Source organism: Heterocephalus glaber, unplaced genomic scaffold (assembly GCF_053883595.1).
Source record: "Heterocephalus glaber isolate CG9 unplaced genomic scaffold, H.glaber_assembly_v1.0 deba00001733, whole genome shotgun sequence".
In the NCBI taxonomy this organism is placed as follows: Eukaryota; Metazoa; Chordata; class Mammalia; order Rodentia; family Bathyergidae; genus Heterocephalus; species Heterocephalus glaber.
The window spans coordinates 19,052,897-19,077,611 of record NW_028258444.1 but is presented as its reverse complement, the minus strand read 5'-3'; the positions used below and the strand labels follow the sequence as shown (position 1 = coordinate 19,077,611).

Sequence of the window (24,715 nt, the reverse complement as noted above, 5' to 3'; positions counted from 1 at the left end):
GCCACACTTCGTAATTAAGAGGAAACCAAGTTCCTGGAGCTTCAGTTGAAAGAGTGTGATAAGAATTTCTAGGCAGTGTATGTAATGCTTTGATCAACAATTGTTAACATGTCTAAAACTCTTTGTTACCCTGCTTTTATGAGGCAGTACCCTTCTGTGATGGTGGTGTTTCTGCATAAAAGGTCATCTGGTATTTTAATTTTTGATATTCAGGGGATTGGTGGTTTATTGGTTGGTATATCTTTTCTGTTGCTGACTGAAACCTAGCAAACAAAAACAATAAATCAGAGGAGGTTATTAATGGTTGGTTTTCTGACATAGCAAAACAAATGACAACTAATTGTTACATAGCTAGGAGGTTTTTTTTCGTGCCGGGGATCGAACTCAGGACCTTGCGCTTGCGAGGCAGGCACCGGAAACACTGAGCTAAATCCCCGGGCCTAATTGTTACATAACTAGGAGTTTCCTATTCAAATTTAGCGTTTGACTAGGGAAAAAAATGACCCTTTTATAAATATTTATTAGGCAGCCCCTTTTGAGAGCTTGTTTGGCGGTTCTAGCAGGGTAGCACAGTTACATATACCCTTGACCAAGGAAACAGTCCTCCACTATTGGGGAGTGGTTGTCCTCTTTGACTAAGCACACAGCTTTGACCAAGTGCACAGCTTTGCAGCTTCAGCTTCGGGAAGGATGCACATGTGAGGAAGCAGAGGGACACCTGCCTAGCCAGCCAGATCAACTGAATCAACCCTGGTGATCAATGGGATGACGGATGTCGCAGCCAGATTACCCTCACATCCAGCAGTCCCTTTTTGAAATAAGGAATGTTATAGAATAGGTTTGGGATACCTAATATAACAAGAACATATTAGCAGCTGGTTTTTGAGCTAGACCTAGGCTATGATACCTGTTATAACTGAAGCAGAATCAAACAACCAGGAGCTAAATTACTTGACCTTGAATTGGAGAAGTAAAATTAATTTAGCTGAGCTGCTATTTGCAGTATGCAACTGTTTCTAGATACTGTGTTTTCATTAACAATCAGGAGTAAGGAAATCACTGATAGATAGCTAAAATGAATACCAATGGTTAAGATAAGTGAATTGAAACTAGACTGCAGTAAAAGATAAATGATTCTTTTGTTTTTTGCTTTTTTGGGGATTTTTGGTACAGAGGATGGAACTTGGGACTTTGTGCTTGCAAGACAGGTGGCAGAACCACTGAACTAAATCCCCGGCCCAAAAGATAAATGATTCTTCAGTGGTGAACCTCTTTTTTTAGGCTCCAAAGAAGAGGGATGATTGAGAGATGTAAAACCCAAACTTCAACATTTAAAATGGCAATATTAAAAAAAATAAATAAAATGGCAGTATTGTATAGAACATCTTATTAGACGGTAGCAGTCCCTTAAGGGCAAGAATCACATCTACCATGATCAGTATAGTGCCTAACATTCTGTGAGTTCTAAAACTAATTACAAAAATAATCAGAAATAAAGGACCAGGCACCAGAAATAATCACGATAGAAGTTGATTCTTTAACCTTTTCTTGCCTCTGTAGTATTGATTCCTGATTCTATTATAATAGCTTCAATTTTTGAAAGAAAGCATGTTAACTTGCTATAGACCTATAGCTACAACACAAGAGACCTTCTCTATCTCTCTCCTCAAATTGCAAGTTAAGTATTCTGACTCAAGAAACCTTGAAAGTTTACTAAATTTATTTGCATGGGGCTTGTGGGAGGGTTACCCAAAGAAAGAAATTAATAAAATATAATTGTCAACAGGATTGGGATTCTTCTTTTGTGAAGAACTTAAAACTGAAGAAAAGACAAAAAAGGGTATGTGTGGTTTGTTTTGCTTTTTTTTTTGGTACTGGGGATTGAACTCAGGACCTTATGCTTTTGAGGCAGGCGGCAGAACCACTGAGCTAAATCCCCAGCCCCACTTTTTTTAAACAAAGTAACAACAAAACTTTCTTTGGAAAATTTGCCATGATACTGTATTCCTACATGCTGCTCTAGCCACTGTTAAACACATATACGCGAATTCATGCTGTAGGGGTGATATTAATATTCCTATAGTGATTTGGGACAGGATTCTGTCCTTATTTCATTGGTTTGGGCTGCATCTCAGTTCATCTCAATTCATTATATAGTAGAAAAGGATATACTTAAGTTTGTTTTGAGTTGTCATATGAATTTTTATGCAAGACTTTTGTGCTCTAATATAAGCTTCAGATGAAATGTGTATATAATAGGATATAGAGATCTATCTGTGTGTGCTTAGAGTACTTCATGTGCTTCCAAAGACTTCTTATACTTAGGATTATAGCTCTGCTTTTTCTGGTACGGTCATCTAAATTTCTCCACAGCTCGTTCCTTTTTTTTTCTGGGGCACTGAGAACATTTTTGTGATTATACAACTTATTCTTCATGTGACAGTGTTTGTTTTTTATTGTAGCCTTGGTCATCTAGTTGTCTGATGGAATAATTTAATCTTCTGTGCTTCACAAATACTTGGCACTAAAGTGGCCTTTGTTCTCTCTCTAGCGTTCTAGTAGCCAACAATTTGTTGATGGACCCCCTGGGCCTGTAAAGAAAACTCGTTCCATTGGCTCCACAGTAGACCAGGTAAAAAGGATCAGGCCAAGAGAAGGGTGTTCTTGAATACATCAGAGATCAGTGGCCCCGAGCATTAAAATGGCTAAGTCCACATTGCAGTATTATGTTTAGAGAGGTGTTTTATGAGAGTTTGTCTATGTAATAAGATCCTATCATTCATATGAGTAGAATTGCTCTGATAAACAGCTGTCAGCTGTATGTTTGAGTCTTTATTGCTTAATATATCTATCCCTGTGACCTATATTTATATTTTAAAAAATGAGATTTCAACTTGAGAATGTTTGGAGCTGTGGCCATAAGACAGATTAAGGAATTTTTCACACTCTAAAATATTCTATAATGGAAAGTCGGAGTTGATGTTCATCCTTGTCTCATTACTAATTTTATTCCAGGGGAATGAATCCATAGTTGCAAAAACTACAGTGACTGTTCCCAGTGATGGTGGGCCCATTGAAGCCGTGTCCACTATTGAGACTGTGCCGTATTGGACCAGGAGCCGAAGGAAAACAGGTCTTTTGAACTTGTGATTAAATTGCCTGTGTGAACTCATAGTAAAATTTGAGAGTTGGTTTCTTAGAACCTTCTTGAGACAGGAATTGGTTGTAATGGGTAGTTTCTTACTGCTGCCTTCTGAGGACCAGAGATCTCTGTCCTTCTGTACCTTCAGGTTGCTAGCCTGATCTGTGCTACAAATGGATTAAGTAGTTTCTCTCTCTCTTTTTTGAGATAGGGTCTCACTGAGTGCAGGCTGGCCTTGAACTCCCAGTGTAACCCAGGCTGGCCTTGAACTTGAGGCAATGCTCTTCCTGCCTCAGCCTCACGAGTGCTGGGATTATGGGCGTGTGGCACCACACCTGGCTACTAGTTTCTCTTGAAACTGCATATTTGCATACCTATGGGAATTCACTTTGGCTTTTGGATACAGATTAATGCTTACCCACTAGTTGTGTTGCAACTGGGGCTAAAACTCAAATGGAACAAAATCCTTAGAAGTTTAATTTTGCTAGGTACTTTACAACCTTGGAACAGTGACTCCACCCTGAGCAGCAGGCCACTGGAGCCCAGAACAGAGACAGGCACCTCAAGCACACCACAGAGCAATGGAGGGATGCGTCTGCATGATTTTGTCTCTAAGACGGTAAATCTGTGATTGCTGCATATTCTTTCAGACACATTTAAGTTTTTTTAATGGTGAAAGTAGTATATACTGGGAGTAAATGTAAATTCTGTAGTGTTATAAAGTTACGAGTTGAATTCCCTTCCTGCTTTCAATCCTACTCTCCAGAGGTAATTATTGGTTACAGAAGTATGTATCTTTCTATTCTGTGAATAATGCTAAATTAAAGACAGTAGTTTGCACTTTTTAGTGATACATGCTTACATTTTATGCCTGAATATAGCATCTTATGTTTTCAAAACATTTTAACTTTGTAAATTTGATTTCCTCCTAAAAAATCAAGCAAACTAACATTCATAGGAGTTAATTCACTTGTTAGATCTATGTGATAATAAGTAGCAAATTTATCATCCAGGCTTTCTGATTCCTTGTCAACAAATTTTCACTCCTCTACCATGCTATCTTCCAGCTGGATGGCCTTAGGCAAGTTATTTCCTTTTGCTTCAGTTTTCTTATCTTAAAATGAAGAAAATAAAACCTTTATAGATTTTTGTGAAAATTACATAAATAACTGTGTGTCAAGGACTCAGGAGTAGTTTGGTGTATACTCAGTGCTCATTACATGTTGGTTGATGATGACAATTTTATAATTCCTACTATTCTCTTTCTTCTGCCCTGTTCTGTTCTAAGGTTATTAAACCTGAATCCTGTGTTCCATGTGGGAAGCGGATAAAATTTGGCAAGTTGTCTCTAAAGTGTCGAGACTGTCGTGTGGTCTCCCATCCAGAATGTCGGGAACGCTGTCCCCTTCCCTGCATTCCTACTCTGACAGGAACACCTGTCAAAATTGGAGAGGTATGACTCCCGGAGCTGTCATGTTGTGATTTCTTTAGCTTTTCAAAGGCTTTGTGTCAAGTTTGCTTTGTGGTTTTGGTGGTACTGGGGGTTGAACTCAGGGTCTTCACACTGAACCACATCCCCATCTCCTTTTTAACACTTTTTTTTTTTAAACTTTGAAACAGGGTATCACTAAGTTGCTTAATTGCCCAGGCTGGGCTTGAATTTTCAATCTTTCTGCCTCGGCCTCCCAGAGTACTGAAATTATAGGCATGTGCCACTGTGCCCATCTTCAGTTTTTGTTCTAAAATTACTGATGCCAAATATGTTTCCCTCCATGAACAATGAATAGAAATTATAAAATGTTGACCTATAGCCGAATTGTATTTGGGTTTGTTTAATAACCTTTCTAACCAAACTCCCTCCACTCCTATCTCTTTACTCCTCTTCCTTTATTCCCTCTCCTTTCTCCTTTCCTTTCCTTCCCCCCCTTTTTTTTTTTTTTGGTACCGAGGATCGAACTCGGATCCTCCGGCTTGCAAGGCAGGTGGCGGAACCACTGAGCTAAATCCCCGGCCCTCCCCTTTTCTGATTTTCTCCTCCCTCCCATCCTAACCTATTGTGGGAAATTTCAGACATATACATAAGTAGACTGGTTAATATAACTAACCCTTGGTTCCTGTCACTTAACTTCCATGATTTATTAACTTATGTCTATTATTTTTAGACTTTTGAGACGTGGTCTCTCTCACTGTGTAGCCCAGGCTGGCTTCAAACTTGCAGCAATCCTCCTGCCTCAACCTCCCAAGTGCTGGGATCACAGGCGTGCACCGTCCCACCCAGCTCTCAGGACCATTGTTGACTTATCAATTCTTTTTTCTTCCCCCCAACTCCCAGGCCACTGAATTATTTTAATGCAAATCCCTGCAATCATATACTATCATCTGTGAATATTTTTTCTCTTATGCTAGAGGTATTCCAAACAAGGGTATCAAGATTAGGTTATTGGAGCTGGTCACTGTAGCATATCTATAATCCCAGCATTTAAGAGGCTGAGGCAGGAGGATTGAGTTTTGAGGCCAGCCTGGACTCTACATAGTGAGACCCTGTCTTAAAAAAAAAGTTATGATGTCCCAACCTGAGTATTATTAGTCTGGAGGGTGATATTTTGGGTGTGGAAGGTGGTAGTGGGAGTTGAACCAAAGGCCTTGCACATTCTAGGCAAATGCTCGGCCACTGATATGTATCCCCAGCCCTTGGAGGTGGTTGTTCACACATGACCTTTCTCTGTTGGTCTAAGTGGTGTAAACAATAATTTAAAGCTCTTTTTTTCAGGGAATGCTGGCTGATTTTGTGTCCCAGACTTCTCCAATGATCCCTTCCATTGTTGTCCACTGTGTAAATGAGATTGAGCAGAGAGGCCTGACTGAGGTAAGAGTCAGCCCTGGGACAGGGTGAATTTGTTATTTGTGTTAATAATTATGAGATTCTTAAAAATGTTATCTGATAACAGACAGGCTTATATAGGATCTCAGGCTGTGACCGGACAGTAAAAGAACTGAAAGAGAAATTCCTCAGAGTGAAAACTGTACCCCTCCTCAGCAAAGTAGATGATATCCACGCCATCTGCAGCCTTCTGAAAGACTTCCTTCGAAACCTCAAAGAACCCCTTCTGACCTTTCGGTTAAACAAAACCTTTATGGAAGCAGCAGGTAAGGGCAAATCTTAATACTTGAGTCTATGTTCCACCAGGGCTGGAATATTTCACTCTTTTTCTTCCTCTGTCCCCTGCCCAGGACAAGTGCCTAAAATATAGTAGATGTTCAGATAGTTTGATGGATGGATATTGTTTATGTGTCCTCATGCCTGTTCACTTTCTAAACTGTGTAAGGAATTAACAAGACTATTTTATTATTGCTGCTCTTGTTTTTGGTCAAGTTTTAGGTTGCTTTTTTGAAGTTAGAACCATCTTTGACTTCTTCCCCACACTCCTGTCTGATCCATTGTCAAATCTTGTCTGCAGTCTTATAACGTGTATTTTAAGTTTGATATATTTTGGTGGGGTAATAGAAGTACAACTACTCCTTATGACCTGTTTCCCCCCTTGAATATGTAAGCACCTGCTAGCTGATTGCCCTGTTTCTATTTGTGTCCTTTATAATATGTTCATACAGAAGCTGGAATGGTCCTTTTAGAATGTAAGTTTGATGCTGTCCCTTCTGTTCTTAGTATTCTCCATTGTCTTCTCATCATTCTCATAATGAAGTCCACAGGCTTTAACATGGCCCAAAGACTCAGCACAGTTTAGCTTCTGTTATATCTCTAGCACCATCAGCACCTTTCTCCTCACCTTCCAGTTATCCTGGCATCGTGCACTTATTAGACTATATTGAGCTTTCTTCCCACCTAGAGTCCTTCACAGTTGCTATTGTCTCAGCCTTGGTTGCTCTTCCACTGAATAACTGTGGTTTACTCCTTTCTTTCTTTTCTTTTTTTTTTTTTTTGTACCAGGGATCAAACTCAGGACCTTGTGCTTGCGAGGCAGGCGACAGAACCACTGAGCTAAATCCCCGGCCCTACTTCTTTATTTCTTTCAAGTTTTTCTTCCGATATCTTGTCCTCAGAAATACCTTTCATGATCACCTTTTCTAAAATAACAGTTCCCATTACTTTCTAGCTTCTTGCCTGCCATATATTCTTTTTTTTTTTTTTTTGGTACCGGGGATTGAACTAGGGACCTTGCGCCTGCGAGGCAGGAGGTGTCACCACTGAGCTAAATCCCCGGCCCTCCTGCCATATACTCTTAGTTATATATATATATCACTACCTGAGATATATTTGTGTTTTGATTAACTCCTCCAATAGAATGTATGTTCTGTGAGGCAATGACTTTCTGTTTTCTTTATCCTCAACATTTAGAATACTGCCTGGTACACAGTACAGTAGGCCCTTAAACATGTCTTATCAATGAGTACCTTCTTGGTAATTGCCACTGGAGTTGTCTGTCTTTTCTTCCTAGCAGATCGGTTACCAGCTGTTTTCCCTAACTGTAAGTGTGATTTTGTAAAAAGTTCTGACTTCTAATATTGAGCTGTTGGCCAGTGTTCTGCTTGTTAATGAAACTAGAGTCTGAAGCAGTCATGAACCTAATCAGAAGTTTCAGAAGCATACTGTATAGATGAGACTTTGTGGTCGATATCTTGGAAGGCCGCTGTCAAGGAAAAGAAGTCTAGACCTCTTGGTGCTCTCTTTTCATTTACAGAAATCACAGATGAAGACAACAGCATAGCTGCCATGTACCAGGCTGTTGGTGAATTGCCCCAGGCCAACAGGGACACATTAGCCTTCCTCATGATTCACTTGCAGAGGTGAGTACAGCAGAAGCTTGCTCTGGGAGTTAGAGAGTTTTCCAAGGAGAAGATCATGTGGGATTGGTATTAGGGAGTGTGAGAGATGAATTGTTTTCTTGTAGAACTTATACTTGGTCTGCATTTAAGTGGAGGAGTAGATCTTTAATTTAATACTCTTTTGCTTAGAGTGGCTCAGAGTCCAAGCACTAAAATGGATATTCCCAATCTGGCTAAAGTCTTTGGCCCTACCATAGTCGCCCATGCTGTACCCAATCCAGACCCAATGACAATGCTACAGGACATCAAGCGTCAACCCAAGGTAGGAGTGTGTGTCTGTGTGTATGGACCTGAGCAGTGTGATAACATAAAAGAATGATGAAAAGTAAGTGTTGAGATTTGGAAGTTTGCAAATACATTTGGTGATCTTTAGGTGGTAGAGCGCCTGCTTTTACTGCCCCTGGAATACTGGAGTCAGTTCATGATTGTTGAACAAGAGAACATTGAGCCCCTGCAGGTCATTGAAAACTCAAATGGATTTTCAACACCACAGACGCCAGATATTAAAGGTCAGATTTAAGTTGTGCTTCTTTGGGAACTTGTCTCTCTTTAGTTATGTACTGTATTCTTTTCCTTGTCTTTGCTGTAGTACTGTTTAAAACTCATATTCTATAATAAAAGTTAAATCTATCTTGAAAATTCCAACACTAAAGGAAAATTTGTATAGTCTCACCATCCTAATTTTTTTACTTTTCCTTCTATCCCTTTATTTATATGCATGTATTTCGTTTTATTTTTGGTGGTGCTGGGGATTGAATGCAGAGCCTCGTGTATTCTAGGAAAGCAGCCTACCACTAAGCTATATTTCCAATCCCTGGATTTACATCCTTAATGTAGATAATAGTAGTTTAGATATAATTTGTTCTTATTTCACTTAGAGAATTCACTTATGAGAGTTATTTTTCTGTTATTGTATGATCTTTTGAAAAGTATATGTGGTACTGGGGATTGAACCCAGGAGCACACTAATGCTAGGGAAGTGCTGTACTACTGAGCTATATCCCAAGCCCTTTTCTTTTCTCTTTCTCTTTTTTTCTTGTCTCTTTTCCTTTTCTTTATTTTTTTTTACATTTTGAGACACAATCTCACTAACTTATCTAGACTGGCCTCAAACTTGTGATCTTACCTCATTCCCTGAGTATGTGTAATTATAGGAATGCATCTGCTACTATATAATCTTTTTTTTTTTTTGGTACTGGGGATCGAACTCAGGACCTTGTGCTTGCAAGGCAAGCGTGGGCACCACTGATCTAAATCCCCAACCCTGCTACTATATAATCTTAACACTTTAATGGTTGTAAATAATAAGTTACCTAAGTGTTCTGATAATTGACATTGCTTTCAATTTTTCATGGTTACAAATAATGCTGTAGCCAACATTATATAGATATACCCTAATGATAAATTCGCAAGAGTGGGAATCACTAAATTAAAGGACTTAGCACATTCATGACGGGGCCGTAGTAATTCATATGTCTCACTGCCAGGTAGCTTGAACCACCGGTGGTACACGCGTGACTGTACCATTTCTACCACTAGTGGTAAAGGCTGCCAGATGGAATAGTCATGCATGTGCCACCAGTGGTTCAAGCTGGCAGGAACACGTCAGTCATTTTTATGTTTCTTGATATTTTACCAATTTGATTTCTTAAAGGCTTTTTGCCTATGTTGTCACCAATAATTTGTATGAATATAAGGTATTTTCATTCCAGCGTCACTGCTATTAGAGACCCATTTTCTCATTAGTGCAAGTTCCTTTTAAAGGAAGCATATTATTTCTTCTAGTATAAAAATTAAATATTTATATGTCAGCTATGCAAAGTTTGGTGTTTAAAAATGGTGGAAGTGAGCAAGTGAATGTCAGCTGCTGTTGAGTAGTTGCCTTCATAGCTCACAGGAGACACCAGATGCCACAAAATGACAGAAATGATCTGTGGGACTGCCCTAGTTTAACCCTAGCAGTTTGACCACAGCTGTCGTGTACTTCAGAAGGTAGGCAGTTTAGGGCTGGCCATTGCCGGGTGTGGTGGCGCACAGCTGTAATCCCAGTGCTTGGGAGGCTGAGCCAGGAAGATACCACCCGGAGCTCAAGGCCAGCCTGAACTGCATAGTGAGACCCTGTCTCAAAAAACAAACAACTGGCCATCTTCAAGGGTAATTTCTTTTCCCCCTTCTCTTAAAAATATGTCTGAACTTTGCTTGTTTGAAGTGAGCTTACTGGGGCCTGTGACCACTCCTGAGCACCAGCTTCTCAAGACTCCTTCTTCAAGCTCCCTGTCACAGAGAGTTCGCTCTACCCTCGCTAGAAACACCCCCAGGTATGTAGAACTGGCTTTCTCTGTAAATAACATTTACTACTTTCTTAGACTTCTTTCCTAGCATGTTAGAAGTTTAGTGTAACAAAAATCAGACTGGATCTTAGGCTAGCAACTAGACTTTAAAAGGAAGCTTGGAGCCATGAGTCCCTTTCTTAAGTCTTTACTACTTCCCCTGTCTCATTTCAGGTAAATAAGAATGCCTTAAAATAGTTGTCTAGGATTTCCTACTTGTAGTTGATTATGTCAAATAGCATACTTGTTTTTTCATCATTTTTTATAGGTTCGGGAGCAAAACCAAGTCTGCCACCAACCTAGGACGACAAGGCAACTTTTTTGCTTCTCCGATGCTCAAGTGAAGTCATGCCTGCCTATTACTTCCCAGCATTTACCAACTGCAAGAAGGGGGCACACCTGTCCTCTGCTCTGCAGCCTTCTCTCCTCATTACTACTTATAGCATTCTCCAGGCTTTTTAATCAAGTTTAATTGTGCGTGGGAGTTTTATTGAAACTATATATATATATATATATATACACACACACACACACACACACACACACACACACACACGTCCCTTTCTTTCTCTTCCAGTAATATAATATCAGCACCTTGTGCTGGTTGTCATTTGGAGCTTTTAGGTTGGAGATCTTTACACAATAGAGGGGTAATGTAGAATTTGTTCTGATTCTTTTTGGGGTGGAGGGCATCCCTTTGGCCTAAAGCCAAATGCTGCTTGTGTAATGGCTTTTCTCTTGTGTCACTGAGAATTCTCATGAGACAATGACAAATTTTACTTCTTTGGTAAGACTGACTTGTCACAGGATGGGAAGTGGGAGGGCAGGTAAAGAAAGGATTTAAGAGGAGATCAGTGTGGCTCCTCTTCAGAACTTAGGATTTCCCTCCCCCATTATGTACTGAGCTATATAGTATGGAGTCTTCATAAGAGATAGGTGGAGGACAGAACTAGTGATGGGGGTATGCTTAGCTTTAATTTGGTTTGATTAGGTCATAGTAGTGTAAAATGGCACAGCCTTCTAAATGTGATACTCCAAGTAATGTTTAACCTCTAATGGACTTCTGGCTGGACTTTTGGGTTGATTGGGGTCAAAGCCATTTTGTTCTTCAAAGTTGAATTCATTCTGATGATTGACCTCCCACTCCTTGTCCAGTTGAGCCCTGTTTCTAAAGGTCAGTATGTTGTCTGTGTGGCATCTCACTAACAAGAGTAGCTGTAAAGTAAGATTATCAGTATTTCATGTGGCAAGAAAAGTCAGTCATTTTTGTCTTTGCACTTTGGATGCTGAAATTTTTCTGTGGAACATAGCCACAGCTAGATAAATGTGAGTATCTTCTGTTAGAATTATTCCTAATGTCTGTAAAAATGGTTTTCTAATATAGACTATTTCTGACTCAAATTAGCCCTGTCTGTAAGACACTTATTTAGAATTATATTTGGGAAAAAATAAAGAGCTTTTTCAAAATGAATGTGAAGTTGGTTTTCTTGTCCTGGACAGTAACTTTCAATGCCCTTTTAGAAAACATCTTCCTTCAAAGTATTTTGAGTCTGTTGTTCATCTCCATTTCCTGCTTCATGGACCCAACCCAGCCTTACCACCTTCAGGAATATGTTTCTCTTTTTTTCATTCATTTCTCTCTGTCCAAATTGGAGTCCTAGATTTGTCCTAAGATTGTTATTCTCTTGTTTGAAGAGAGTACTTTAAACAAAAAGCAAACTTTAAACTAGTCTTTGGAGACCACAATGGTGCAGATTAAAAAAGAAAAAAAAATGCTGCTGGCTGGCTGGCTGCCTGGAACATCCTTCACTGCTGGAAGTGACTCTAGAGTGAACTGGGATGATTAACTGAGGGCACCTGCACTTGGAACTCTGAAGCTGGTGAGCAGAATGTATCTGAGATTGAACGTAAACAGTTGCAGGCTTAATATGTAGCTGTGGAGAGAGGAGGCAACCTGCTGGCTTTTTTCCCAGGAGGGGGCAGCTTTCACAGCAGGGCCCATCTGCCTCAGCAAATTGACAGAGGATGGGTCCCACCTCCCCGCACCCTCCTGCACATACATCCTTCTAGGCTTTATTTTTTTTAAACTTTGTCCTCCGCGCTACCTCTTTTCCTATGTCTTTGGGAGCCTCAAATTGGCTTGGCTCCATATTTGCTGTTCTATCGTTATCTCCCCAAGGTGCATTTAAAGTCACTAATGTAGAAGAAGTAAATGGATTGTGCATCGTTAGTTAAGGCAAGACTATCCTACACAGGAGTTGATGGCCCATTAACGAAAGGGGAAATGGTCCTGTGTGCTAGTGTTGGCAGCCAGTTGCTTATCTGGGGGGCTAGGCCGAGAGACCTTAGCCATGAAAATAATTCTGATGTTAGCAAAGGGAAATATGTATCCCCTTTCAACTTTAACAGTACTTCATGTGGAACAACTTGGATTTCAAGGGCTTCCTAAATTAAATTACTTTTCTCCAGTGTGAAATCCGTGGAAAGGGTTCCAGTGCTTTGTGGTGACAGTTTCCTCATCTCTTGATCCTCTTAACACTGCCTCTCCACCTTTGATGCAGTTTATTATTTCACTTGCTAATAATGGCAATCTTAACCCTTAATGTTTACCTCCATTCTCCTCAGTCTATGTAAGGCTCCTGACTTTGGTGTTTATATAAGTAGGCAAGCATTATATGGTTTGATTCAGTAGCAACAATTCATGTTTATTACTGAGTGTTTAACAATTTTTCCTTATATAGGTGAATTCATTGGGCCTAGAGGTACATACCTGTAATCTCAGCTGTTTAGGAGGGTGAGGTGGGAAGGTGTAATCGCTAGGCCAACCTAGGCAATTTAGAGAATTAGTAGAATCCTGTCTCAGAATCAAAAACAAATCAAAGGACTGAGGATGTCACTCAGTACACAGGCCCTGGGTTCAATCCCTAGTACTGCAAACAGATTAATGTAAGAGGAACTGAGGATGTAGCTCAATGCTCCCTGGGTTCAAAGCCCATTACTGAAAAAAAAAAAAAGATGGATTCTTCATTGTGTGTTGGTGACATACACCTGTCATCCCAGCACTTAGGAGGGTGAGGCAGGATCACCACAAGTTCAAGGCCAGCCTGGGCTACATAGTGAGTTCAAGGTCATCCTGAACTATGTAGTGAGACTCTCAAAAAAAAAGCCAGAGGGGATCTCAGTTTTGATCAGAGGACATTAGGTTGTGCAGTTAATTTACTAGGGGAGAAAAGTCATTTTTGGTTAGGAACTGAGCCTGTGGCTATGAAAGGGTCTTGCATTCTTAAATTCATGCTTAAATTATTGGGCAGCACAAAATGACATGGGGAGATGGGTGAGTGCAGGGAGAAAAGGGTTTTTTTCCTTTATGAAATATTCAGAATAATTTTTTTTTTTTTTTTTTTTGGTACTGAGGATCAAACTCGGCTCCTTGCACTTGCACAGCAGGCGGCAAAACCACTGAGCTAAATCCCTGGCCCCAGAATAAATTTTGATTAAGTTTACAATTGCTGGGCATGATGGCATGCGCTTGTAATCCCAGCACTCAGGAGGCTGAGGCAGGAGGATCACCATGAGTTTGAGGCCAGTTTCCTGGGATACACAGTGAATTCAAGGCCAACCTGAACTACATAGCAAGAACCTGTCAAAAAAACAAAAAATAGCCGGGCGTAGTTGTGCATACCTATAATCCCAGCACTTGGGATGTTGAGGCATGAGGATCACCATGATTTCGAGGCCAGCCTGGACAACATAGCAAGATCCCTCCAAAAAAATTTATAATTAACAGTCAAATATTTAGGGACATAATGTATTAAATTGTGTAAACAGTACAGAATGCTAGGTAGTAGTAAGGAAATGTCAACTGGCCCGTAAAGGTAAAAGATGAATGAACAGGGCCTTAAACTGAGCATACTTCCTTATGTGTCCCCATACACAAAAACTCCCTGAACATTAAGGATTTCACTCACTCTAATTGACAGCTGGGCTACATTTCCTGACACCCTGACCCTGTAGTTAACCCCAAAAGGGTTAAACTTCCCACTATGTGGTGTGATTGAATATATGGTATGATAAAAAAAAAATTGGCAAATTTAAAAAAATTATTACAATAAAAGACACATTGCCATTAATTCTCACTTACTTTTTTTTTTGTACCAGGGATCGAACTCGGGTCCTTGCACTTGCGCAGCAGGCAGCGAAACCACTGAGCTAAATCCCTGGCCCAAATTCTCCCTTACTTTGAACATATACCTTATTGTTCTTGCCACTTTCTGAAGCAGTTCTGGAAGTCCTTTTTTTGTGAGTGTCTTCAGTTGTGCTGGTATGGCTGCCTCAATCTTAGTCAGTGCAAAATGTTTATTTTTCACGGTCATTTTGACTTAGGGGAAGAAACAAGTCATACAGTACCAGATTTGATGAATAAGGCAGATGAGGACACCTTGTTTTTCTAAGCCTGCCTTTGCATTGGATGGCTCTTGGCAGCAGCATTCACCACATCCCTAAGCACAGCTTGTAAAGACACGAAAGGACTTCTAGAATGCTTCAGAAAGTGGCAAGGACAATAGGGTAAGTGTGTTCAGATTGAGGGGGAATATTGTGAGGGTTTAATAGCAATGTGGCTTTTACGGTAGTAAATTTTAAAAACTTAAACATTTGATCTATATTTTCATCATACCTCAAAAGATACCAGAAAAGGTCCTCAGGACATAAAGTTCATACTTCTGGCTGGGAACCCACTGTGTGGGAAAAGATAAGTACTGAAGCAGCTGGGCCATTCCAGCCTTTAATCCCTTCCAGCCGTTTTCCCACTGGCAGCTGTGACACCTACAGAAGGTGGCCATTGGCTCCCCTGCAGAGTGGGCTAAAGGTACATGAGGTGTGAGGATGCTCGAATTTGGGGTGTGGTTCTACAGTGGAGTCACCATTCTCCAAGGAAGCTGCTCCCTGAAGCACATCACTCACTTTCTTCACCTCTGGATACTTCTGGTTTGTTATCTTGTGGATGATATGTGTAGAAAGGCAAGTGTACTTCCTGCATGGTCAGCCTGTTCCTACAACTGAGGCAGAAGAGCAGCACTGCTCTGTCTTGCTGATTCTGTTTTATGGTAGGGCCTACCTGCCCCTCGAGCTTCAGGTAGATGATACATATAGATTAGTACCCCTGCCCTCAGTAGCACCTGAAACCATGGATAGTACTGATCCCTATATATACCCTGTTTTTGTATACACACACATACACACACATTTATATATGTGTATATATATATTTCCATGACACATTTTTATTTATAAATTAGGCATAGTAAGGGGATAACAAAACAATTATAGCTATACTATAATAAGTTATATGAGTGTAGTCTCTAAAAGTAGAAGCTTTGTTTTTGAGTGTGTGGGTCTGCACATTACTACTGGCTTTATCATATTACCTACAGCATTGCCACACAATACCAGAGTTAGCACATTTTCATCAAAGTTGAAGGCCTTCTGTGGATGGTGTCTTTCTCTTTAACCAACTTCAATTCTGCTGGGATGTGGCAGAAGCTTCTTCATTGGCAGGCACAGCTTCTCCAATAATTTTTATACTTTTAGTTCAAACCTATTCCTAAACCTGTTTAACCACCTCTTACTTGGTGAAAAAGGCTCAGTATCTCTAGTTTTGGGATTCCTTGCTGAAGTCTGCCCAAAGGCTCCATGCTTTCTGGTGCAACACATTACTGTCAGTTGAGCATGTTTTCTGTTCATATCTTCTGCCCATAAATTTAATGACTTCTCCATCTCTTTTGTTGAGGTGCTGGTATTTAACCCAAGGCCTCATTCATGGTAGGCAAACTTCATATTAACCAAGTGCCTTTGGCACACATTTGTAGTTAGAGGTGTGACAGCAAAACACACATATTTCTTTTTCCTCCACGGTTTCAAGGATTTATTCTTACTGTAGAGCTTAGCAACTTCAGCATATGAAATTTTTCTTTTTTTATTAAGAACTTTTATTTTTTCATTTAGTTGGGATTTTTTTTTTTTTTCGAAACGGGGTCTTGATATGGCTTTAAATTTACTATGTAGCCAAGGTTGGCCTCGAACTTGCAATGATCCTCCTGCCTCAGCTTCCTTAGTGCCGGGATTGCCGGCATGCACCACCATGCCTGGCTCATCTTTTCATTTAAAGGAAACATTTTATGGCTTTTCTTTGACATAGCTAAATTGCCAGCATGATTACTCCTGCATTTTATGGCCATTATAAGTAATGTAAGGGTTACTTGAACACGAGTGCTGTGACACTGTGACAGGCCATCTGACAAGTAACTAACAGGTAGCATATACAGTGTGAATATACTAGACAAAGTAAATAATTCATGTCCCAGGCAGGACAGAGCAGTACAGCATTACAATGGTCCACAATTTAAACACATTTTTATATCTGAAATTTTCCATTTGCTATTTTGATATTTTTGGACCGTGGTTGGGGTAATTGAAACCATGAAAAGCAAAACATGGAGGAGGGGCCTACTATATTCACACATGTATAGCCACAGGCATTATCATACACATATGGTATATGACTTTCTATGGGAAAAGTATTTGGGAGATGCACTGTTCTACCTGGCATGCTGAGGGCTTTTCTTAATCATGCCTTACCATTTCCAGGGTTCTCAGTATGAACAGGGACAGCTGTTGTGGAAGCCCAAGTTTGAGAAGCAAGAGTGGCACAGAGTTCAGTGTTCAAGACTGCATTGTTGATGCAGAAGGTTTTCAATCGATGTACTTTGATATGATCTTGGGGATGACTCAGGTTTCAGCCACTGAAGCGAAAAGCTTTTAAAGCACACAGAGTTGGAGCATGTTGGCATTGTGCTGTTAGTGTAAACAGGGTTTGGGGAATGACCAGTTAACCTAAGAACAGAGGACAGTTTTTTTATATGCTTCCTGAAGCTAGTATATTTTGTAAATAAATGAGGGCACCAGGCCAGGAGGTCCCTAACTTGAGTAATTTATTAGAATCTGGTTCTCAGAGCTGTATTTGTTGATGGTTCTATTCATGAATTCAGGTAGAAGGCAGCTTGATGTCACCAGGAATAACCTTGTAAAATATGAGAGCTTTGTCCTCTGCACTTATGTGGGATGGGAAGGAGGCAACTTTTCAGGACTCATAGTTGGCAGCAGGAATTTTTCCTTTATCTTATTTATTTTACCTTCTCCCTCCAGAACTCTTGCCAGGCTTCAGTTAGCTTCATTGTTTTTATCAGTGGCATTCTCATATCTCACGAAGTTGGGCACTCTCTGTGTGCTAGACACATATGAATGGATATTTAACCTTCTAATAAAGCACTTTCCAGTCATCACTGACTGCTCATCACGGAAGATGGAATTAAGAACTGATTCTCCATAAAACCTCTAGGAAATTTCTTACGGTGATTTATCATATTCAAAGTGGTATCATTTACCACCTACTTGACCTCACCTCACCTGTGAGTGACCCCCATTAGCATACTCAGAGGGGTGTAGTTTACCTGGGGTTAGAACCTGACAATTTCAGCTCTTAGTCTGGAGGTTAGCCATGGTACTTGCTATTTCAGATTTTTTTAGCATTATGGGACCTGATAATAATGTAACATTAGGTATTAAATGCTATTAAGTGGCCTTCCCTTAGGTGCAGTGTTACTTGTATCCCATCTTTTCTACGAAGTGAGCAAATATAAAATAAAATGAGCAAAGTTGTAGAGAGAGATGATCATTTACATTTCAGGAGTCCTCATTATTGTAAAAACTTCTGTAAGTCACACCCAACCTAAGGCCAAGATGTCAACGTAGTTATAAATTCTCAGTAGATGACCCAGAAGGAGCAGGCAGGCACCAACTGCTGGGGACAGAATTTCCTAATGCTTGGGGTCTTTGCCTGGTAGAATGGAGGTCCTGGGCTTGGTGATCCCAGGCTGTTTTCTGTGTGGAAGGATGAGGATGAGCTAGAGTGAGGCCCTGAGGTTGCTCCTGGTGGTAATCTGTTCTCAGGGCACCCACGTGCAACCTGTGGTCTCTGAAGCTCAAAGCCAAAGACAGGCAAGTCTCTGAGCCAAGCCATCGGCCAGCTTTGAGGAACATGTCAGCAGATTAGCTTGTTGGCTTTCCCCCTGAGTGCCATTCGCTCTCACCCCATCTCATGTTCACCATCTGGCTTTGAGTAAGAAGTCTTCTAGTGATCTCTCTTCAGCAGCCTGCTTTCTGAGAGCTGTTCAGCTTTCTCCCTTCTCAACCCTAGGGCCCAGTGCTCTCTGAGAAGAGGTAGGTAGTCTGCTGTGTCCACAGAGATGCAAACCTGGGATCAGAAGAATACTTTAGAGATCACAGGGGGAAAAATCAGCTTAAAGAATTAGTCTGGGTGGTTAATGGCCTAAAATCTTTTTGTTGTCAAAACTAACAAGTGGCTCTGTCCTTAGGTGAGTTTTTAAATGGAGTGCCTCTTACTACTCTCTCTTCTCTCTCCTATGACAAAGAAAGCTCTTTCTGCTGTGAGGTGATATAGTCTGTCCAGATTTTGGTAGCAAGAGAGATACAAGAGGGCTGGGAAATTTTTCCTCATTGGAACGTAAAACCTGAGGTGGAGATGCTTAAATGAACCACTTCTCCTCCTCCCAGGGAGCTGGCTGCTTTCTCATCCTGGGTTAATATACATTGGCCAGGGCTAAACGCCTGATGCTTCTGGACATCGTCCAGCCCCTTGGCACAGCAGCCGCACTGTGGAGATACAGCTGCTGGCATTAAAGGGCTAAGCCCTTTCCAGCTGCTTTGCTTTAACAGGAGCCGCCTGCAGTCGGCAGCTTTACGGAGCTGTCTTAGCCCGATTATGGGGAAATGACTAATCTCTGCATCTTCTCATGGCACTGCTTTGGAGGCTCTGGGGAAGATAACCACAGGGGTGGGAAGTGGTTGGAAAATGGTGTTGGAGTGCTAGGCTATTATCTCCTTAAAACTGTGGTCCCAGCTTGGCATGGTTTGCATTTTGTTTTGACTCCGTGAAAAAAAAAGTGGGGTTCTCTTCAGTGGACTTGGCGCTGAGGAAAAAGAGATATTCACTGTGAGGGATAGCCTGGATACCTAAAAGCTGACACAGCGACAGACGTGTGGAGTTGAAAGCAGGTGATGGCAGTAGCAGCCTCCCCCCCAAGAGGAAGAACAAGATTTGAGGCCCTCCGTTACGGTCCCCACTTTGGCCTTCCATTTCTCTTTTGATTAAATTTGGATTTAAAGACCCAAGATTTGAAGGAGAAACACTCTTTTCAGTAGTTATAAAATGTGTTTTAAAGATAATATTGTTAATATCTCTGAGACTCTGGACATCTTATAATCAAGGGTCCTTACAAATGTGATGCAGTGCTCTGCTCAGTAGTGAATACCTGTAATCCCTGCACTTGGGAGGGATCACAAGTTTGAGGCCAGCCTGGGCAGTTCAAGGCCAGTCTGGGCTATATAGCAAGACCCTATCTCAAAAAAACGAAACACTTGTAATGCAATGTTTGTTCTTTCTTAGTGACTTGGCTCATAAGGTAGTGATGGATCTCCTTATAACCAGGGTCATTTGGATTGGAAGTGTTAAAAATTTTGACTGGCCCAAATATGCAGGCCAGACAACCTGATATTTTGCTGAAGTCAAACAGGGAGCTCCAATGGTAGAACATGCGGTTGGTATATACATGAGTATCAATTCCCAGCACCAAAAAAACAAAAGCAACAACAAAACACCAGAGAGTTTCCTCAGGTCTGAGGGAAGCTGCTACAGGAAAAGCAGACAAAGTAAAGCTCCACCCAGACACCTAGCATGAAGAAGCAGACAAGCAATGTATAGCACAGGATTACAATCTGTTCCAGTTCTAACCCTAGAGCCGTAACATGTGACCCCTGAATCAGGGAAGGGGAAAAGCAGTTGTGAATTAGTAATAGAGTACATCCCAGGGGAGGTCAGGGTGCTTTAACAGAAAGGAGGCTAGGCGTATTCAATATTCTGTTTGGCTAGAGAGCGAGCTGGGAGTGTTCATTGCAATTTTTTTGTCCAGTTTGCTTACCAAATCCAGAATATCAGAAGAAAGTCTTTCCTCTCTTAAAAGAGGAGGGCCAGGATTTGAGGAGCAACAATAAAAGGAAGGCTGGTTAGTAAAGTGAGGGAAACGGTGGCCTGAAATTAACAAGCACATTCATAGTGTAATTTTGTTTAAGAAGGTCTTCCTACTCACATAGTGACAGGTGCTCAGTGCTAGGGCAGACATGGGTGAAAAGTGTATGGGAGCTCAGAGGGAGGGAGCTGGAGACTGAAAGTCTCATGGAGCCAGGCATGTAGCACACTCCTGTAATCCCAGCACTTGGGAGGCTGAGGCAGGAGGATTGCTGCAAGTTGGAGGCCGGTCCAGGCTACATAGTGAGTTCAAGGCCAGCGTGAACTACATAGTGAGACCTTGTCTCAAAAAGAAGGTCTCAGACTTTGTGACATAAAGCTGGAATTAGACATGAATATGGCAGCCAGAGAGGGACCAGGGGTCATCCAGTCCCAGGCCAAGGAAGCACATCCAACCTACTGCTGTAGAATCAGACACCCGCACCTGCTGTTCCGGCCTCTCTCTGACCTCGGACTGGGCTCTGGTCTGGCTGGCTGGGCCTTGTTTCATTGTTCAAGGGGCTGGGGCTTGAGTCCTTAGCCCTTGCCCCTATGTCAGGCCTCTCCCTCCGGCTTTGGCAATCACTGCCTCTTCCTCGACCTTAATCAGAGATCTGAAGCATTGTTTTTCATTTCCCTTTTTTCTGCCCATTACCTGCAGCCTATTAATTAGTGCCACCGGACTCCTGTAAGCCCCCTTCACTAGCTCTGCCTGGCCTCCACAGCGTTTACTCAGTGTGTGACTGCACCTTGGTGTGGCTTGCCCTGAGAAGTGATTACAGATCTTGGCTGTGCTGACCCCCTGCTACAGCTGCCTGAGTGGCCGCAGATTGGCCAGATGCTTCATCTTGATTAGCTCCTAACTTGTCCTCCCTGTCTTCCTCTCTGCCATCACTGGGGCCTGGCACTAAGCTGTAGGTTAAAAAATTTCTCTTAATATCCAGCTCTTCTCCTTGGGCCTGTTCTCTGCATTTCCTGGTCCTGCTTGGGGACACAGAGAACAGTGTTGTGGGACCTGGGGGGCTGGAGTGAGCCACTCTCCTGTTGGGAGGAGTCTCCCCGCAAAACCTTGACCAGCTGGTTCTCCGTCTCTTGGCTACTGCAGATCACAGTGGTTTTGGTCTGTGCTACACTTAAACCTCAGCTCTGATGGTGGCTCCCTTTTTGTCTATTTAGAGTTTGTGTGAAATTACAAATCCTCAAAGCCCTGGTTCTTTTTACCTATTTACTGTCCAGCCCAGCCTCCCTTCACCCTTATTCCTTGAAACTCCTCCAACCCAACTATCCCAGCTCTGATCACTCGAGCTCTCCACATCTCTGCTCTGAGAAAGTTCTCATTTCTCTCTTACGTTTGATTCCTGACCCCTCTTTCTTCTGGGATTCCGCTTGCATGCCCTACTTCCTGTCACACACACACACACACACACACACACACACACACACACACGAGAGGCATACACAGGCTCCACTGCTAATAGGGGAAGGACATGATGCCTTCTTTAGTAACAGCCCTGGCCAGAGTGGAAACTGCAGAGAAAGCAGCCCTACTCATGGTAGATGAAATGGAATCTACTATGATGATGATGATACAAATAGCTATCAGTGACTGAGATCCAACCATATACCAAGCACGGTGCTAAACATGTTTCATTCTTCCAGCAGCCTCTTAACTAGCCCCATTTTCCAGATGAAGAAAGTGAGGCCCAGGATCCTCAAGTAACTTGCTCAAGGCACACAGCTCTTAGCTCCATCAACCTCTGCTGTATGCTTATGGGATCTTTTTCTTTTAATCTTGATGGCACAAAACCTTTCCATTAAAGTGATTTTCTTTGGAAAGTCAAAGTCTCTGGATCACCACGTTGCTCCTCCTTTTCCCTCAGCCCCAGGGGACTAAATGTGTCCCAGAGCATAGCCCCGCACCCCCACCCCAGGCACAGTGTGGTCCCAGTTTAGGCCTGTCCTCTTTACACCTGGAGGTGGCAGGTTGAAGACCAGCAGTAGGAGTGGGCAGCTTGGGGGCCTCTGCCACAATTGGAAGCGACTGCCTAGGTTCTGAGCTCACATCATCTGCTCCCGCTAAGACAATCATGAACACGAAAGGCTAATTGTATTAATCACCAAGGCACCCATCCCGAGTCCCCCTCCTTTTGGGGAGAATTATGAATTGCGATTGCAGATGGCTCCACTGATTGAAGGCAGCGCTCAGCAGGGAGAACGGCCAGATCAGATTACACACCATTAATTAAAAACTTCCCCCGACAAAGGGGAGGAAGAGAATGCGCACCAAGGGCCTGTCTGGTTGGGGCTCTGTCCTCCCCCACCAGGCCCAGGGGCTGTGGCGGTGAACCTGCTTGCCCAGCCGGAACTGCTGAGATTCGGCTTTCAAAGGCCAGCCCTTCCATCATCCAAACAGATGGCCCGCTGTCCTATTAAAGGGCTCCAGAGAAGGAGAAGCTAACCTTTGGTTACTTACTTCTGCATCTAACCTTCAATGCTCTTCAGCCTCTGACCTAGTTCCTCACGTCTCAGAAAGCTAATCTCTAGCTCAAGTCTATCCTGACCATGTAACAGTGCTCAAGAACTGTCAGTGAAAACAGTTCCTGCCTGTGACTTCATAAAATGCCTTTGGCCTGTGCGTTCTGGGAGAGCGGTGGGTGGAGACTCAGATGTCTGGCCAGGGCCCTCTTCCCAGCCCCTGCCTGGAAGCAGAGGCTTCTCAGCTGCTGTCATTTTGGCTCATTTGGAGCTGTAACCCCTGAATCTTTCTTCTCTTGATCAATTACTGCCTCCTGTCCCTGCCTAGATGCCCAGCCTCAGTCATTCATTCATCAAACTTTTACTGAGCACTCAGTGTGTGCTTGGCTCTGGAGACACAGAGATCATTTGTCAAGGAGCTTAAGCGCCCACTGCAGGAACTCACTGCCCCTCCAGTCGTGTGGTTCCTGCCTCCTTCCTGTGCTGCAGCTTCTGTAAGCCCCCTGGAGCTCTGTTTTAGAAAATTCTTTCCTAGGAGCTGGGGAAACCTTAGGGGTCTGTATGACTGTGCTGGGTCACCTTCAGCAAGTCACTCGTATCCTCTGTTTGCACACACATGTGCACACCACACACACACACACACACACACACGTGCACACAGCTGTCCCTGCACATAGAAGGGCACAGGAAGCCCTGGGCTCTGAGAGATCCCAAAGATGGACGGCTGGGACCCAGTGTGGAGAGATGTGACAAGTGCTCGGTACTGACAAGAGCAGAGTGTGCAGTGACTGCTGGGACCACAGACACCAGGGACTCAGCCACTGCGCTGGTCACAGGCTGGGCCCGTGACCCACTCTTGGAAACCTTGGGTGCTCCCTCCCCTCCTCCTCAGCCCCTTGGGAGACATCGTGGAAAAGGACCTATCTTTTTTATGGATTTGGCTGCTGCATCTCAGGGTACCATGGTGATGGGCACCATAGAGATGAGAACTGACTTTTATTGGCTTGTCTCTTCATTCCAGGGTCCCACCCACAGCCCCCCTTCTCAGCAAACCCAAGAGAGAAGGAGACGCGGCCTCTGTTAAAGTAAACATAGCTAAAGACAGCAAATCTTGCTTTTTTCCCTCCCTCTCCCTTCTTTCCTCCTCCCTCACATTACCAACAGCAATTGTATTCAAATCCAGTAATTACAGTAACAGCAACAATAATCATCATTTATGGAGGTTGTTTTTCTGGCATTTTAACTCACAAAACATTTTCTAATCTCTTACTGTTTCACAGAAGTCCTAGGGGAAGATTGTGCCCATTTTACAGCTGGGAAGCTGAAACCCAGATAGGACTCCAGGTCATGGGCAGAGTAGATTGTAGCAGCCTCTAAAGTTTAGCAATCCAATTCAGACACCTTAGTCCTTGGAGGTTCTGAACCTTGCATCTTGGTTTCCTGGGTCATTCCTCAATTCCCACTGTCCCTAGGTCTTATTCAACAGCTTCCCTAGGAATCCTGTGATGCCGAAGCCAAGGCTGGAGAGGCTTCCTGTGGCCCAGGCCATGAGCTGAGGACAGGGATGGGGATCCCCCCGACCAGGGCTGCCTCAGTGACTGGGGCAAACTCTGGTGGGGGGGCTGCCCTGAGACAAAGCTTCTTTCCTGTATCCTGCCCCTTTGCCAGCTGAGGGAAGGTTCCTGTCGGCCCCTTCCAAGGGTGGGCACCCTTGTGAGCATTGGGAAGAGTGAAGGGTGAAGACCCTCAGGAGGGGAATCTCTGTCCTTAGGAAGCCCCAAGTCT

General features: G+C 42.6%; 1 protein-coding gene across 8 annotated transcripts in view; it reads left to right on the top strand.

Annotated features, from left to right (window-relative positions):
• Racgap1 (Rac GTPase activating protein 1) overlaps window positions 1-11,785 on the top strand; it is a 33,319-nt gene extending 21,534 nt beyond the window's left edge. For all 8 annotated transcript variants that reach the window (XM_004863002.3, XM_021243115.2, XM_021243112.2 and 5 more), the window contains 12 exons: window positions 1,787-1,840; window positions 2,552-2,632; window positions 3,016-3,133; window positions 3,631-3,761; window positions 4,431-4,595; window positions 5,913-6,008; window positions 6,091-6,289; window positions 7,840-7,945; window positions 8,114-8,246; window positions 8,358-8,493; window positions 10,194-10,302; window positions 10,583-11,785. In XM_004863002.3, coding sequence (XP_004863059.1) covers window positions 1,787-1,840; window positions 2,552-2,632; window positions 3,016-3,133; window positions 3,631-3,761; window positions 4,431-4,595; window positions 5,913-6,008; window positions 6,091-6,289; window positions 7,840-7,945; window positions 8,114-8,246; window positions 8,358-8,493; window positions 10,194-10,302; window positions 10,583-10,658 — 1,404 coding nt within the window. In that variant the 3' untranslated portion in view covers window positions 10,659-11,785. The remainder of the gene's footprint in view (window positions 1-1,786; window positions 1,841-2,551; window positions 2,633-3,015; window positions 3,134-3,630; window positions 3,762-4,430; window positions 4,596-5,912; window positions 6,009-6,090; window positions 6,290-7,839; window positions 7,946-8,113; window positions 8,247-8,357; window positions 8,494-10,193; window positions 10,303-10,582) is intronic.
• Window positions 11,786-24,715: the final 12,930 nt, after the last annotated feature.